We start from the raw sequence: 15,433 nt of genomic DNA, 5'->3' as shown, positions 1-15,433 counted from the left end.
ACAACATAGGAAAAGGGCCAAGCCTTCCTTTTCTTTCTGTTTCCTTTATTAAGGTGGACATCTCCAGAGAGATGAGTTCAGAGGAAAACCTTGGTGACAGGAAGTGGTGACCTTACCAAACCTGGCCAAAATGTTGAATGAAGAATGTGAAAAAGTCAGCTGAAGGGAGGGTGAGTTCTCTACACCTGGAGTTTAAAAATAGAAGAGTGTGGATGTAAGAAAAACATACTCAAGGTGGATGTGTTCTGAGAAACCTCCACTCCTTCATACCCACCTGTGGCACAGGTCATCAGAGCCATGAAGCATGCAGGTTAGTGTCCTATTTTCTTTTTTATTGAAGTATAGTTGATGTACAATATTAATAAGTTACGGGTGATTCACAATTTTTAAAGATTATATTCCATTTATAGTTATTATAAAATATTGGCTATATTCCCTACATATATCCTTTTAGCTTATTTTATACATAACAGCTTGTACTTCTGAATCCGCTACCCTATATTACCCCTCTCCCCACTGCTAACCACTTGATTGTTCTCTATATCTGTGAGTCGGCTTCCTTTTTGTTATAGTCACTAGTTTGTTATATTTCTTAGATTCCACATGTAAGTGATATCATTTAGTATTTGTCTTTCTCTGTCTGACTTATTTCACTTAGCATAATGCCCTTCAGGTCTATCCATGTTGTTGCAAAGGGCAAAATTTCCTTCTTTTTGTTGGCTGAGTAGTGACCTATTCTTGAGGTGAAGAGCCAGCTAAGTGCCTTTAAGCCCTGGAGAAAGTAGACCGGGGTAAGCAAAAGGCTTTGTTAGTGGCCAAAGCATGAGAGGGGACTGGTCCAGCAGGTGAGATGCTATCAAAGCAGCCACTTCAACCTTGCAGTCTTTAAGTGCCATAAAGGCAGTTTTCTCAAACTTTAACCTCCAAAGATGTTGTTAAAACACGGACTCTGATTCTGGAAGCCAGCGTTTACCTTTACCCTTGTGAGTGCCAACTTAAAAAAAAAAAAAAAGCACAATGTGAGAGTCGTGAGTTAAGTTGTACTGGGGGCAAAATGAGGACTGTAGCCTGGGAGACAGCATCTCAGAGAGCTCTGAGAAATCGCTCCAAAGAGGTTGGGGGGAAGGTCAGTATAGATGTGATTTTGGTGAAGGGGGAGTACATGCAGTCAAACACATATCTTTTGGCAGAAGGTTTCTGCTAGTCAACGAGGAGCAGACGTCACCATGAAGGATTGTAGTACTTTTCTAGATACGAGGAGATACAAGAAGTGGGCTCTTAAAAATGACTCATGGAAATATCTAACTATCTGAAGACCTGTTGTGCTAGTTTTTTTCAGAGCACAGAGTCCCTCATCTCTGCTCTCCACCCTGAGCTCCTTTCAGGGGGTGTCGAAGGTCAGCAGCTGCAGCAACATGTGATTTAACCCTTGTAGAGGTGGATGGCAAGCGCCAATTTGTAGTTGACATGGGGAAGGAAAAATAATGTTTCCCCTACCCTCTAGCCTCTTGGCTGACATCCCCTGTAATAAGAGACAGATTAACACAAGGAAAACCAACAGAAGTTGAATAACTTGTATGCTCCCTGCATACATGGGAGACACCCAGGAAAAGTGAGGAACTCCCAGACACGGCCCAGCCGCCATAAATACCATCTCTAGCTAAAGACAAAAGATGTTGGATTTGGGAGAGCGAGTGAAAAAGGAAGTTGTCAGGAAAAGCACAGGAAACGGGAGTATAGTTGTTATGCAGGTTTAACTCCTGCCTTAATATAAGAGTTGATAAGACTGATAAGAATTTCTAGATTTAGTTCATCCTCCTCTTCCAGGCACAGAGAGGAAGACACCCTTACAGATGGAGATTTCCCTTAATGTAAATATCTTTTTACAAAAGGGTAACGTCTCAGTTTTCAAAGCCTCTCCAGTGTCTGCTGTTTCTCAAAAATGATCAGCCTAAAAAAATCCTCATGCCAAAGAGGCATATTTTGTGGCGGCAAGTTCTGCCCCTCTCCACCCTCTTAGGGTTATTTTTGGCTGGGCCTGACAGCTACATTGACATGAGACAGATCAACAGGAGAAAAGCACGCCAATTTATTCAACACGGGTCTTCCAGGACCCAGAAGCCTTCATAAAGAATGAAGACCCAGAGAAATGGTGACACTAACTTGCTTTTATATTAGGTTGAACAAAGTGGGCAATTGTCGTCCACGATGTGGACGGCTAGAGGAAGTTAAGAATCATTGAACAACTCAAGTTTGTGTAGAGTTCTCTCGGTCTCAACTTCTCATCCCTGACGATGAAAAACGTTACTTTCCTCCTGGTATAAGGAGCACATCTTTCATAGAGGAATGTAATTTCCTGCTTTTAGGAGAATGCAGAAAGGTAGGAGTGTTTTGTCTTGTACCTGCTGTTTTTCGAGTGCCTCTAACTCAAAATCATCCAAACGCCAGAGCGCCGTGTTTCGGGGTGGTGTGTTCTGAACTCCTTCACCATTAGTGGGTCTGAAGTGGGGCTCACAATACGAGGAGTAAGGCCTAAAATTGTGCTAGCTGAACGGGATCGAAAGTTAAATATGCATCATTAGTTTTCTCTAAAATATCATGCAAGCTGGGACAGTTCTATGTACGACTCTCCCATTTTTAAAGTTCCATATATATTTTCCAGTGTTATCACAGTTAATTCCTTAAATACCAAATTGCTGAGGACAGATATACGATTGGTATTTTTTGAAACAGGGTCTCTCTGAAGATTTTTATAAACGAATGATTTATGTTCCTTCATGGAGCATTGTTTCTATGCTATAAATAGTGTTTTATGATATCAAAGTCGATGCAGGGAGGCTTTTGGACTGAGGTGGTTTTAACCCCTTCTTCGCCTACCTAAGCAGACCAAACCCTAAGCGGAGTATTTCCTGCAAATGCCTCAAGAGCAGGAAAAACAACCCAGTCACCAGCAGCCAATCAGGCTTTCCCAAATGGCAGGACCACCTAAGCCACAGCCAATCAAATGATTTCCTTGCTTCTGCATCCTCTCTATAAAATTTTCCGCCCTCAGCTCCTGTCTGGGAAGTAAGTAGTGCTCCGAACCTCTAAGGCTTTGCTGCTGCTCAATTTGAATTGATTTTTGCTCAAATCAATCCTTAAATCTTTCAAAGAGAAAAGTCTTAATCTTCTTGTGTCTGAAATCAAACAGTCCTCCCCACTCCCCATGTCTTTTTGATTACAAGAAAAATGTCTCCATTTGGGCAGAAGGCATTCACAGAACCGCTTCAGTGCTTCCCGAAAAGGTTTACATGCCACCTCGTGGATAAGAAAAGAGCCGCATCCAAAGATAATCTACCGTTTTCTGTACAAACAAATGATTTAAAACCTCCAGCATGGTTAACTTGCAAGTTATCAAAAAATTATTTGTAAACCCCGTTAAAAACAAGACAGCAGGCCCCAAATGAGTCGCTTATGCTAAGCCCCACTTCACCAAACCGAGACTTAGTTTCAGCTCTCCCCAGACGGAATCTTCAGCCAGTCTGTCGGAACAGCCCAGTCGGGACTCGTTCAGTCGCCTGCCTGGTCCGCCCCCTGCCATCCTGGCCCCTAAAGGCAGGCGACCTTGACACAACCAATCTGCTTTTTGCTGGTATAACTTTCTCGTCCGGCTCCCTTCTGCCTGTCGTTCCATTTTATACAGCCCTGCAGAGCTCCTTTCTAGCTGCTGGACTCGACGCTGCTGATTCGTGAATCACAGAATAAAGTCAGTAAGATTGAAATTTACTCAGTGAACTTGCTTTTTTACACCCCAAAATTATTTTTTTAAACTGCCACTATTTGGTAGACTCAAAAGAGGGCGCCTCATTGTCAGAGTGAGTTTAGAGAGAGGGGCAGGAAACCTTTCAGAATGCTTATGCCAGTAGCTGCCCACAACTGCCATCTCCCAGCCGGGGGGCTTCCTCGAAAAGGCACGGGGCTCATTTCTGGATGTGTAAGTTCACGTGCAATAGATTTCTACCACGTTACGTCAATTTTATTGAATTTTCATCTGCTTCCCTAACCACCTTTGGGGGTCATAAAAGGAAGAGGGACCCAAGAAAGGTACAGCCAGGGGTGCTCCTCAGATGCCTCTAGTACTGCTGCCATGCACGCTGCTCAGTATTAAGAAAGGAATTGGAACAGAATTTCCCCCTCAAGCAGTTTTTTGAACTAATCAGGGAGAGAAATAAGACAAACTCTGAAATAAAACTGCATAAAAGGCAAATGAAAACCATACCAGAAAAATCCAGGCAATATTTTTCTAGTGTTTAATTGATCTCAAGGAAGGAAAAAGTCCAGATTCACAAAAACCTACGTGTATTGTTTTATTATATACAAAACCAAGCATACAATAATTACACAGCAAATAACATGCTGAATATTTTCAGGCCATTTTGAAGGGTGCTCTGTACATGTACATGAATAAGTAATAAATGCTGCTTCTCTATTACCTTGAAATACGGTACCACCAAGAGTTTTATATTTTTATTTTACTACTCATGTAAATGAGCACAAAGGAAAGAGGAAATAGATAATATTTAAACATGGAAGGTAGAAATTCTTCCTTCTGGAAACTAACCAAATAGGCCTAAGAACCACTACTAATCAATGATATCCTCTCCCCCATCTTTTCTGTCATAGCCACCAATCCCACCCTATTCCAGTTAAGTTACAAACCTGCAGCCAGTTTAGTCATTAAAGATTTGAGAAGTAGTCTCAACCTAAACAATTGTAGCTAATACTGATATATATTTGTAATTCATTTTTGTACTGTTTTTACTTTTTCCCCTGATCCTAAGCTTGAAGCAGTTCTTCTTACATTCTCTAAACGTTGGGTTTTTTTTTTTGCTACCATTTATTTTATTTTATTGGATCATTTTAATTGGTTTAAATGCAACATGTATGTAAACATCTCCACAGAAATGAGAGGCACTTCTTAGAAATACAATGACTCGTGTCACAAGATTCAATGGCTTCGATTTGATGAACTGAATGAGCTCCTGACTCAACTCTCCAATGTTGTCTGCTTGAATGGCAAGATCTTTATCTGCCGCATTTAGTGCATTAAGATGTGTGCATCAGAAATCATAAAATTGTGCTTATCTTCCATAATGAACCTGTATTCATTAGGAGCTCTGATCCAATCACAATAATGTTGGTTAAAATAAACTACCAACCCGAGGCAAAAAAGTAAACAAGCCACTTTTTCAGGCTTTTAAAACTGTCTTAACATGTGACATTATAGCTATCCCCCCCAATTAAGCAACCAACTTCAAGTCAAAGAGCTAGGAACAAATGGAACATTCGAGGCGTTACCTCAGCATTTCTCAATCAGCTCAGACATACGCGAGGCCGGGAAAGGTCTCTGAGGGTACCTGCACAGGTGCATTACTGGTAGAGGCGGCAGCTCAGCATAAACCCTGTGGGATTAATATCAGGCGTATATACGTGTATATAGATGTGTGTATATAGATGTGTGTAAATATATGTAATGTGCTTACAGAGATTTATCGACCCGGAATACTTCATAAACAGCTGCATAAAAATCTAGCAGAGAGGGCTTCCCTGGTGGCGTAGCAGTCGAGAGTCCGCCTGCCGATGCAGGGGACGCAGGTTCGTGCCCCGGTCCGGGAAGATCCCACATGCCACGGAGCGGCTGGGCCCACGAGCCATGGCCGCTGAGCCTGCGCGTCCGGAGCCTGTGCTCCGCAACGGGAGAGGCCACAACAGTGAGAGGCCCGCTTGAAAAAAAAAGGCCTTTTCAATTTAGAGGTGGTGGCGAAGTCCATTTCTGTATTTTCTAAGCTGAACTTAAAATAGCGTGCAGGCTTCGTCCCAGTGGATGTCGGTGGGTCTAAGCACAGTTGTTAGCACGTGATGGGAGGAAGAATGAAACAGTTGGCACCAGAATCCCCGGCGTGTGTGGCTTCTCTGAAGAGATGCCGTGGGAAGAATCATCAGAATGATGATCTGTCTTCATTTGCAAGAGCAGGACTTTATAATCTTGCTGGGAGCAGGGAGTGGGAGGGCGGCCACCAGGGAAGCCCGGCCTTGTTTTTTTTAAACCCATATCAGGGAAAGTGTTTGAAAGCACTAGATTCCACTGTCTGGAAGGAGCAGGCAGCTTAGTGATAAATGACTTTGCTCATAATAGCTGCTCCGTAACTCGAGGAAGAGCCGAAGCTTCCCCAGGAGTGAGATGCCCGGACCTTCTGCTTGAATAGTTTAGGATGAGGATGCAGAGAGCCCTATTTCAGACCTTCAGGATTCTACACCGTTTGAAGCAGGACGCACTAGTTTACCTGCGCTGTACGTGGCCTGGCTGAGGTTTCAGAAGTTTAGTCCACTCTTCCCTTGGAGAGCTGTCGTTTTATTTCTTTATATGGCACAGACCTTGGTTAATTTTTATCTGAAGGGCTCTCATTTGCCTAAGACTGTCAACGCAAAATATGGTTACTGAAAGACACCCTTCTTTGGAAACGACCCTGTTGTGGCTTGGGTGGGCGTGGCGTGGACTAAAGAACTGGTCAACCTCTTCAGTGTCAGTAATCCCAAAGTCTCTTAAAATTCACAGTATTGTAACTTTTGGAAGAACTCTAATATTGAGGCACCTGCAGGTCCTTGCAATTCATCGTCTCAGTTATGATTTGAATTTGTGTGTGTTTTGTTTTACTCCATTTGTTTTGAGCTTTTTCTCGCTGGATACAGTGGCTCGAGCACAATTATTTGCATTTCCCTTTTGCTTAAGACTTGCATGTGCTGGCGCTCTGGAGGCCTTGTAGGTGTCCGTGGAGTCCCCGATCACCGCTGGCTGCCTGGGAAGGCGAAGGTTCACGCTACTCTTGATCTTAGGGTCGCCGCTGTCCCCACAGGACAGATCCCAGTGCTGCAGCTTGGAGCTCTTGTTGGATTTCTTTTTCTTCTCCTCTGTCTGCACGTCGAGGGTTTGCTTCTGAGAACACAGTCTGCTGCTATTCAGCACATCGAGGGGTTTGGTGGAAGCCTCACATGTGTAATAGGATGGATGGACTTCTTCACGGTGCACGTTTTTCTTTCGTGAAGGGCCTGACTTCGGAGGCCCTTCCTGCTGAGGCCTGGACAGAGCGTTGGCAATCAGCTTGCTCCTCCCAGGGCTTTTCAGAGCCCCCGAGGTCCCAGGGGCAGTGGGAGGCCTCGCCTTGGCCCCCTTTGCTTTCTCGCACTGGACAGTCTGGATCTGCAGCCACTCGAGCTGGACAAGCCTGTCGATGTACTTCCCCAGCAGCCCCCCGGTTCTGGGCACGGCCTCTGTCCTGCGCTCAGAGTGCAAGAGCACAGCCATGTCCCGCAGGTCCCAGGAGTTACACGGGGCCGGGAGGAAGTCAGGGTAGGAGTATTCGGGCTGTTGGGTGGGACCCTGCCCTGGGTGCAGATCGAAGTGAGCCGCATCGATCTCTTCGGCCCGAAGATGAAGATCTGGAGGCGTGAGGGGAGAAGGGGGGACGGGGATTCTTTCTGAATCAGAGAGGTCACTGGCACTGTCCTCCTCAGCATCTTCTTTGATAATTTTCATCGTCTGAAAGTCCAGAAACAACTTGTTCCCTGAGGACCCCCGACACCTGTAGCCAAGGGGACTCCTTTTGGGGTTTCCTTCCGGGGAAATGCTTTCCTTCAGTTTATCCTCAGTTGGTTGGGGGACACATCCTCCGAGACTGCTTTTCGGCTGGGACGAGAGATGGGGGACTTGGGATTTACTCTGCCTTTTTCTTGAATTCTTTGGACGCTGTACTTTATTCCAAGAGGGGCCTGCATTCATATTGCTGCGAGAAATAAACCTGCAATTCTTAGTCCATCTGACAAAAACTGGCCAGCCGATGATTGAACAACGGAACCAAAAGAACCCCCTGGTGGTAGATTTCAGCTATCGCGAGGCATTAGAAAATGTGAGGCCTTTAAACTCACAGAAGAAGTTACAGGACAATTTTCCACTTCACACTCTACTTAGGAAACATCATAGAGCAGGTGCCAGAGTCCATGCATGGATTCTGTTTTACATCAAACATTAGCTTTTAAGAAAAACACTAACATTTCATAACGTGCTTATATCATCATTTTAAACATTAGTAACATCTCTCATAGGGCTCTGTCCTGTTAATGATGAGCAGTGCTTAATAACACGAACACGTAAAACCCACAGCTTGCTTTCATACGCCCATTTTCAATTAAAGGTAAACGGGTGTAAAATGCAGGTTTTACAGAACGTAATCACTGACTGGTGGTAATTCTGAGCTGACAAAAATCTTAAGGAAAAGTGTAGCATGTACAACCTACACCTTAAACCAAAAGCTCGTCAAAGTGCTTTCAAATAGAAAACACACTCAGAAAACTGTTCAGAGGAACAGGAATAAAATCATACCTTTTAACACAATATGAATTTAAAAAATAGGTTTAATGCAATCCTTCAAATGGCGGGGAAGTAGACGTTGTGAATACCGTGTGCATTACCAGCATGGCAACTGCTCCTGCCTCTAATTTATTCTGAGACAGGGTCTCATATCAGAGTTGAAAATATTTTCTTTTTGACTTATTTACCAAGAACGTAGCATTTTGCCAAGATGAATAATACTTCTCAGCAATATCAGTCTGGTGGGCTTAAAAGAATTGGGTGGTAAGGCTTCCCTGGTGGCGCAGTGGTTGAGAGTCCGCCTGCCGATGCAGGGGACGCGGGTTCGTGCCCCGGTCCGGGAAGATCCCACATGCCGCGGAGCGGCTGGGCCCGTGAGCCATGGCCGCTGAGCCTGCGCGTCCGGAGCCTGTGCCACAGCAGTGAGAGGCCCGCGTACCGCAAAAAAAAAAAAAAAAAAAAAAGAATTGGGTGGTAAACATGCTTTGTGGAAACCTCAGAGGTTCATCTGTCTGGTTTACATTCGTCTGTGTTTCCACCACACTAAGCAATTACTTGAAAATGTGTCACTTCTTAACAAATAAACACGTTGGAGGTTAAATCATTGCCAGTAGCATAACACGTGCTCAATAAATGTTGACGAAATGGATAAAGGAATTGCCATTATTTAGAACTCATAGCCAATATTGTTAAAACTTTCATTTACCTCTAGCTGTCTGTGTGCATCCATAAACGTTAACAGTATCCTTTTTATATAAAAGGAAACTAACATAGACAGATGATTAAGGGATTTACCCAAAATTGTGGATTCTGCCAGCAGTGCAAGAATTATGACCTCTGGAATTTTTACCAACTAGTAATGTTTAAAATCATTTCTGCCAGACAAGAAATATATATTTCCTATCAACAGACATATTTTTTCCCAACCACACATATCAATCTGGAGAACTGAGATAACGTGCCTTTTGCAAGATAAAGCAATTACATGAAAAACGATTTACCTGCTTTTCTGATAAGATTTATTCACCCTATTCCCTTTCTTGAAAAAGTCACACGGCTGATCATCATCTAGGGTTTGATGGACTGTCTAAAAAACAGACACGTAGTTAATAAATACCCTGAACACACACACACACACACACACACACACACACACACACAAGAAACAAACAGGAAAAGAAACCCAACAAATCTAAATAAGATTTTACTTCAAAGTTTACATCACCTTTGCTGTAGCGCTCGAAATATTCTTGCTCAGTCTGTTGGGAGATGATGGCAGCAGGGGAAGTAACTTCTTTATTCCTCTTATATTTGGAAAGGACTCCTTACCACCGGAACTAGAAGCAACAGAAGTGTCGGTAAGTACTGACTGCAAACGGTCCTATCACCAGTATTGTTGGTTTTCACTTGTTTGTTCTTAAATATTCAAATTGTATAGAAAAACTGGTGGAAGGATATTGCCTTCTATTTACGGTTTAATCTTGTTTGTTTTTCACAGTGGATATTAGATACAAGATCACACTACTACAAATGGATTCCCTCTCTCTCTCTCCCCATACCCACACATACCCACACACAAAATCCCCTTGGAAATAACATGCTGTGGAAATCTGTGGGGCTAATTAAGGTCGGGTGTTGCTCCGAAGTTCCCATGTCCATTCATTCATTCATTCGTTCGTTCTTTCAACAAACACTTACAGGAGTGCCTAGAAAACGGCAGGATTACACACATGCCCTGCTCTTGTGGAGCTTAAACTCTGCTGTGGAGGCTCTCTTTCAAGTCTCCTGCCTTCACTATCACATCAATCCACGAAAAAGTCATATCAGTATCTTCATACACATCACACGATGTTATCTCTTTGTGACATTCTGTTGATTTGTACCACCCAAGGTTGCTTTTCGCCTCTTATTTTGAGTGGGCTACTAAAAGTGCCCCATTTGAACGTGAATACGTATTTCTTTCTTCCATAATATCCCTTGCCTCTGAAAAATGGAAGAGGTGGGATTATAGAAGATTTTTATTTCCTTCCTAAAACTTTGCTGTGTTATTTTTCAAAAGAAGCACGTGTGCCATTTTGGTCAGTGTACATACGATGGGAATAAAAAACACATGCGGGCCCTCACAGTGAATGAATTATACCATAATCAACGGCTTGATTCGTTTTGGGCGTAGAAAACGTTCTTTACCAACCCTCCTCCAATTAGCCTGGTGCACGCCCATCTTCTCGCCTTCACCTGGCAAGCTTTACACCCTAGGCTGTGCCGTTTTCTGCACCAAATTAGAGACAGATGACAGCCTGCAGGGTCCCTAAGGACGCAGAAAACAAGCTCCGGTTTCCCTGACGGTTCCGGCTCCCATCGGAACAAAGCTGAAAGTCTGAGATTCTGGCTCCAGAAACGCGTCCCAAGCGCCAGAGGCTGCTTGCTTAAAGGCAACCGCATATGTCACCCAGGGTATGAACTGTTACTCCCACATCTTCCTCTCCGGCGCGGCGCCACGAGACAGCCGCAGCCGCAGCCACGCCGCCTGCTCCCCACCCCCGGGGACGGTCCCGGGCGGCAAAGCATTGTGGGTGCCGTGGGGACAGGACGCTTCTCCTCTACGCAGCGAGGCTCCCTCGGTCTGGCCTAGGGTACATGCTGCAGTGCAAACGTCCAAAGAGCTGGCTAGCCTCGAGGCTTAAAATCAGCCTGGGGACGAGCTCCTGGAAAGGCCGGGTTTTGCACGCCTCCCCCGCCCCCATTAACCCAGAAATCCGAGGACCAGCAGCATGCACGTTCCTGGTCCTCCGTTTGTGCAGACGCGGAACTATGATCGATCGGCGGGCGGGCCAGGCAGACGCGGACAGAGATTGATCAGACCTGTTTCGCGATCGCCGAGGACACTTGACGCGGCCGCCGGCCTTCCTTCCCGGGCCCGGGCGGGAGGCCGGACTGCGGCGCGCTGCTGCAAGCGCGGCGGCGGCGCTCGGGCTGCGGGAGTCAGCGCGCGGTCGCGTCACGAGGGGCGGGGCGGAGGCTCGCCGGGAAGTTGCACCGACAAGTTGCAGCCGTGTAAGTAACGCCAGGGCCCCGCGGGTGGGAGCGGCCGCTGGGCGGACACCGCTTTCCCCCAGGCACCCGGGAGGAAGCAGAAGGCCGGCGCCACCCCGCGCTCCGCGGTGGCCCCGAAAAGCTTCCACGAGAGCAAGCACTCATCGATTGAAATCAGCATTTTTTTTTTTTTTTTTTTTTTTTTGCTGCCCAAAGCGAAAAACCCGGGCGAGGACTCGAGGGGCGAAGTGGCTGTCGAGGGGAGGGCGCAGCCGGCCCACTGGATCCCCTGCAGTCAGAGGTTCCGGCGGACCCTCCCCAGGGGCAGCTGAGCACGGCCGGGGACACCGAGGGAGCGGACGCGGGGTCGGGAGGCCGCCCCTCGGTTCCACCTCCCCATCGCTCGACGGCCGGCCGGGCCATGTTCAGAGACCCAGGCTCCGCGGTCCTCCCCGCCGCCGCCGGTTTCCGGAAGCCCGCCCCGCGGAGCCTCAGCTGCCTCTCGGACCTGGACGGCGGCGCGGCCCGGGAGTCGCGGCCCTGCAGGCCCCCCGGGAGCCCGGGCAGCGCGCCGCCGCCGCCCGCGCCGTCCGGCTGCGACCCCTGCCTGCGGCCCATTATCCTAAGGCGGGCGCGCTCGCTGCCCAGCTTGCCTGAGCGCCGCCGTAAGGGCGCAGGCGCGCAGGGCGCTGCGTGCCGGCCGGGCTGCAGCCGGCAGAACCGCGTGCGCTTCGCCGACGCTCTGGGCCTGGAGCTGGCGCAGGTCAAGGTGTTCAACGCGGGCGACGACCCGTCCGTGCCGCTGCATGTGTTGTCGCGGCTCGCCATCAACTCGGACCTGTGCTGCAGCAGCCAGGATCTGGAGTTCACCCTGCAGTGCCTGGTGCCTGACTTCCCGCCGCCCGTCGAGACCCCTGACTTCGGCGAGCGCCTGGGGCGGCAGCTCGTGTGTCTGGAGCGCGTCACCTGCTCAGACCTGGGCGTCAGCGGTACGGTGCGCGTGCGCAACCTGGCCTTCGAGAAGCAGGTGGTGGTGCGCTACACGTTCTCCGACTGGCGCAGCGTGCACGAGGCTGTGGCACGGTGGCGCGGGCCGGCGGGCACTGAGGGCGCCGAGGACGTCTTCACCTTCGGCTTCCCGGTGCCGCCCTTCCTGCTGGAGCTCGGCTCCCGCGTGCACTTCGCGCTGCGCTACTGTGTGGCCGGCGCCGAGTACTGGGACAACAACGACGGCCGCGACTACAGCCTCACGTGCCGCAACCACGCGCTGCACATGCCGCGCGGGGAGTGCGAGGAGAGCTGGATTCACTTCATCTGAGACTCCGCGCGCAGGCCGCACCCGCGCTCACTTCCTGGCTGGGCTGTCGCATCTGGGCAGTGGCCCTTTCTCACACCCCATCTCCTAACTGAGGTCGTTTGACCTCACTTCCTACTGTAAGGTGTGCTGGCATGGCCCGTCCTGTCTTCTACTTGCATCGTCTGTGTCACTTGGTCTAAAAAGTAAGCTCAGGTGCCAGAAGGCCGAGTTGTGTCCTATGCTGGGGCAGGGTGCTGGGTGGGTAGACTCATGGGTGCGTTGGCCCCTCTGAAGAAGGCCCAGGCAGGTGGTTTTGGAAAGGCCTGCATCCTCCCGCTGGGAAAGCCTGTGGCTTTTGCGTGTGTCCTGATTGGGTCTCTGTGAATATAGCTGTTATTTGTCATCATTGTGACATTGGGACTTTTTACCCTTGGTGGATGCCTTCTTCGGAACATTCTGGATTTAATAAGCTAAAAAAGAAAAAAAGTCATTTTGTGTGTTTGTGCCCATTGTAAACAATGTACAGTGTGACCCCCATTGTGGTCCCTTGTGGCATTCCTGCCCTGGGACAAGAAAAACCTGTGATCACATTTGCTTGCCAATGTCTGTAGGCTTCTAACAGCCGGGAAACTATTAATAGGCAAGAAATTTATGCCTCATCTGGTCATCTTACAACCATTCCTGGGAGTTCAGGCTGCCCGGTTAGGCTGTGTGTCTCCTGCATCAGCAATTGCGAAGGAAGAAAATGCTTAAAACTTTTAACTAGCAAAAGAGCCAGCCCTTTCTGCAGTCTCCTTTCGCACGTCATGTATTATTCTTGTACATGTTTGATAATTATGTATCTGCACTTTATCAGGCCATTCTGTTTAGATTTGAACTACCTAAATATTTTAAAAAATTCTGCCTTAAGTTATTTCAGTTTTCAGGCAACTCTATGGAATTTCAGGTAACGATGCCCTTTGTGATGACCTTTTGATGAATTAAGGTGACTCTATGTCTTCTTGAGCGTCAAAGGTTCCAGCAGTCATCTTTCAGAAATCACGTTACCAAGTGGAACTAGCAGGTATTTTCAGCAACAGCCAGACTGGAGGAAAAACAATACACAAATATTTATACTTTTTAAGTGTTTTAAACTGTATTTATATATGCCTGGTTTTATCAGCTACCTGCCAACTTTGTTCTTTGCGCCTTCAGATAGAAAAGTTTATAACCTCATCTGGACTTGTTTCCCAATTTTAAAATGTTAAATGCTGTTGTTTTTTTTTTTAAATCTCTAACCAAGAAGTCAAGGCCATTGTCCCCTGCAGACTGCCACAAGAACTTAAAACCTCAGTGAGGGGCTGGTGATTGTTTTTGGTGCTGAGTGTTGGTCTGATGGCAGGTGCTAGCACTGAGGTGTGAAAACCCAGCTAAGATGGACACGGTCTCCAACTTAGGAAGCTTGTTTCTGAGACAGCTGAAACCAGTGTAATCAATTTTGTGATAGCTGTCACCAATGCACTGACTCTAAATTTTTGAATGTTTGTTGCCATTTGTCAAATAAGTATGTAAAGGACACATTTTGCCTTTTAACCAATTTCTTTTTTATAATTGCAACTGTGTTGTTTTTAAAATTCCATCAATAGGGGTGGCTTTCTTTGGTACCTTCTGATCTAAGAATATGGAACTTTGATTTAAAATATTGTGACTATATTGAACAATCGTTGGCTGTTAGCACTGTGTACGCCATTGACACGCAAGAGGGAGAGAAGCCTGGTTGCATTTCCTGCTATTTGACAAACTGTCCAGTTAGTTCAGCAAGCCTGTGAGGGCCTGGGTCCCAGCCCAGCGTGCAAGGCAGTTGTCCACAGCATTCAGGTATGAGCTAGAGCTGGCAAATGTATTGCTATGTAAAGGCATGTAGAGAATCTTATAATCCATATGAAGGTCACTTACCAAAAAGGTTCTGGTCACGGAATATGAAGTAAATGTTATATCTTTAATATTAAGAGAATCTCCATGTGCCTTTGAAAAAAGATCAACGTTTAAAAAATTTTAAAGCTTAAATATACCTGTCCAGTTAATAAAGCAGCTTTGGAACAGCTTCAGGAGATTTTCAGGCCTGAAAACACAGTTATGTGGCCTAGACGTTCAAATTTTGTTGTGGATTGTGCAATTCTTGGGTTGTCTTCCCAAACATATTTTAATACCTGCCATTTAAGGTGTCTTCACCTAAGCCTAAATATTAAAGTATATGTTCACAAGTGGTTAGTTGAAGTGTGTTTTTCTTGTGGTCTAATTACTGTGAAACAAGGCTTTAGAAGCATGCTGATTGTCATTTCACACATAAGTCTCATCCTTCCTAAAAGGCTGTCACATTTAGGATCTTGGCTAGATAAGTAAATAAATGCATCGTATGATGGTACCTCAACTTCAGTAGCACAGTTGTGTATGTCTTTGAGAAACTGAAATACACCCTTTTATGCCACGTCAGTATTACATGTGAAGAAAGCTCTAGTGGGACATAAGGGATGGGACAGTTACTGTACTTCCTTAGTGCTTACTGAAGCCTGTATATGGAATAACTAGTGTGTATCTGCCTTCCCCCCACCAGCACCCCGATCGTGACTCTCACTCAATTACAAAGCTTTGAACACAGGGCAAGGAAACTAACACTTATTGTGTCCTCTCTTATTTGCTTGCCTAAAATGTTAGGTGCT

General features: G+C 46.6%; 2 protein-coding genes across 5 annotated transcripts; one reads left to right on the top strand and one right to left on the bottom strand.

The window, feature by feature from the left end:
- Positions 1 to 4,857: 4,857 nt before the first annotated feature.
- FAM217B (family with sequence similarity 217 member B) lies at positions 4,858 to 11,404 on the bottom strand. 4 transcript variants are annotated; one of them, XR_010935482.1, is made up of 4 exons: positions 9,630 to 9,675; positions 9,406 to 9,491; positions 6,072 to 7,820; positions 4,858 to 5,581 (listed from the first exon to the last, which is right to left on the bottom strand). XR_010935482.1 is itself a non-coding variant. In XM_067708628.1 (4 exons), exon 4 carries the CDS (start codon positions 7,814 to 7,816, stop codon positions 6,662 to 6,664), a length of 1,155 nt encoding a protein of 384 aa, XP_067564729.1. In that variant the 5' UTR covers positions 7,817 to 7,835; positions 9,406 to 9,491; positions 9,630 to 9,741; positions 11,267 to 11,404; the 3' UTR covers positions 4,858 to 6,661. The 4 variants fall into 4 exon arrangements, 3 of the variants coding, with proteins under 3 accessions (XP_067564729.1, XP_067564730.1, XP_067564731.1); XM_067708628.1 differs by adding an exon at positions 11,267 to 11,404 and having other exon boundaries at positions 4,858 to 7,835; positions 9,630 to 9,741; XM_067708629.1 differs by adding an exon at positions 11,267 to 11,404 and having other exon boundaries at positions 4,858 to 7,820; positions 9,630 to 9,741.
- Positions 11,405 to 11,466: 62 nt separating this feature from the next.
- On the top strand, positions 11,467 to 14,977 carry PPP1R3D (protein phosphatase 1 regulatory subunit 3D). Its single transcript, XM_067708631.1, has one exon. It carries the CDS (start codon positions 11,859 to 11,861, stop codon positions 12,753 to 12,755), a length of 897 nt encoding a protein of 298 aa, XP_067564732.1. The 5' UTR covers positions 11,467 to 11,858; the 3' UTR covers positions 12,756 to 14,977.
- The last annotated feature ends 456 nt before the right edge of the window (positions 14,978 to 15,433 follow it).

Source organism: Pseudorca crassidens, chromosome 15, assembly GCF_039906515.1.
Source record: "Pseudorca crassidens isolate mPseCra1 chromosome 15, mPseCra1.hap1, whole genome shotgun sequence".
NCBI lineage: Eukaryota > Metazoa > Chordata > Mammalia > Artiodactyla > Delphinidae > Pseudorca > Pseudorca crassidens.
This window is presented reverse-complemented; position numbering and strand designations above follow the sequence as displayed.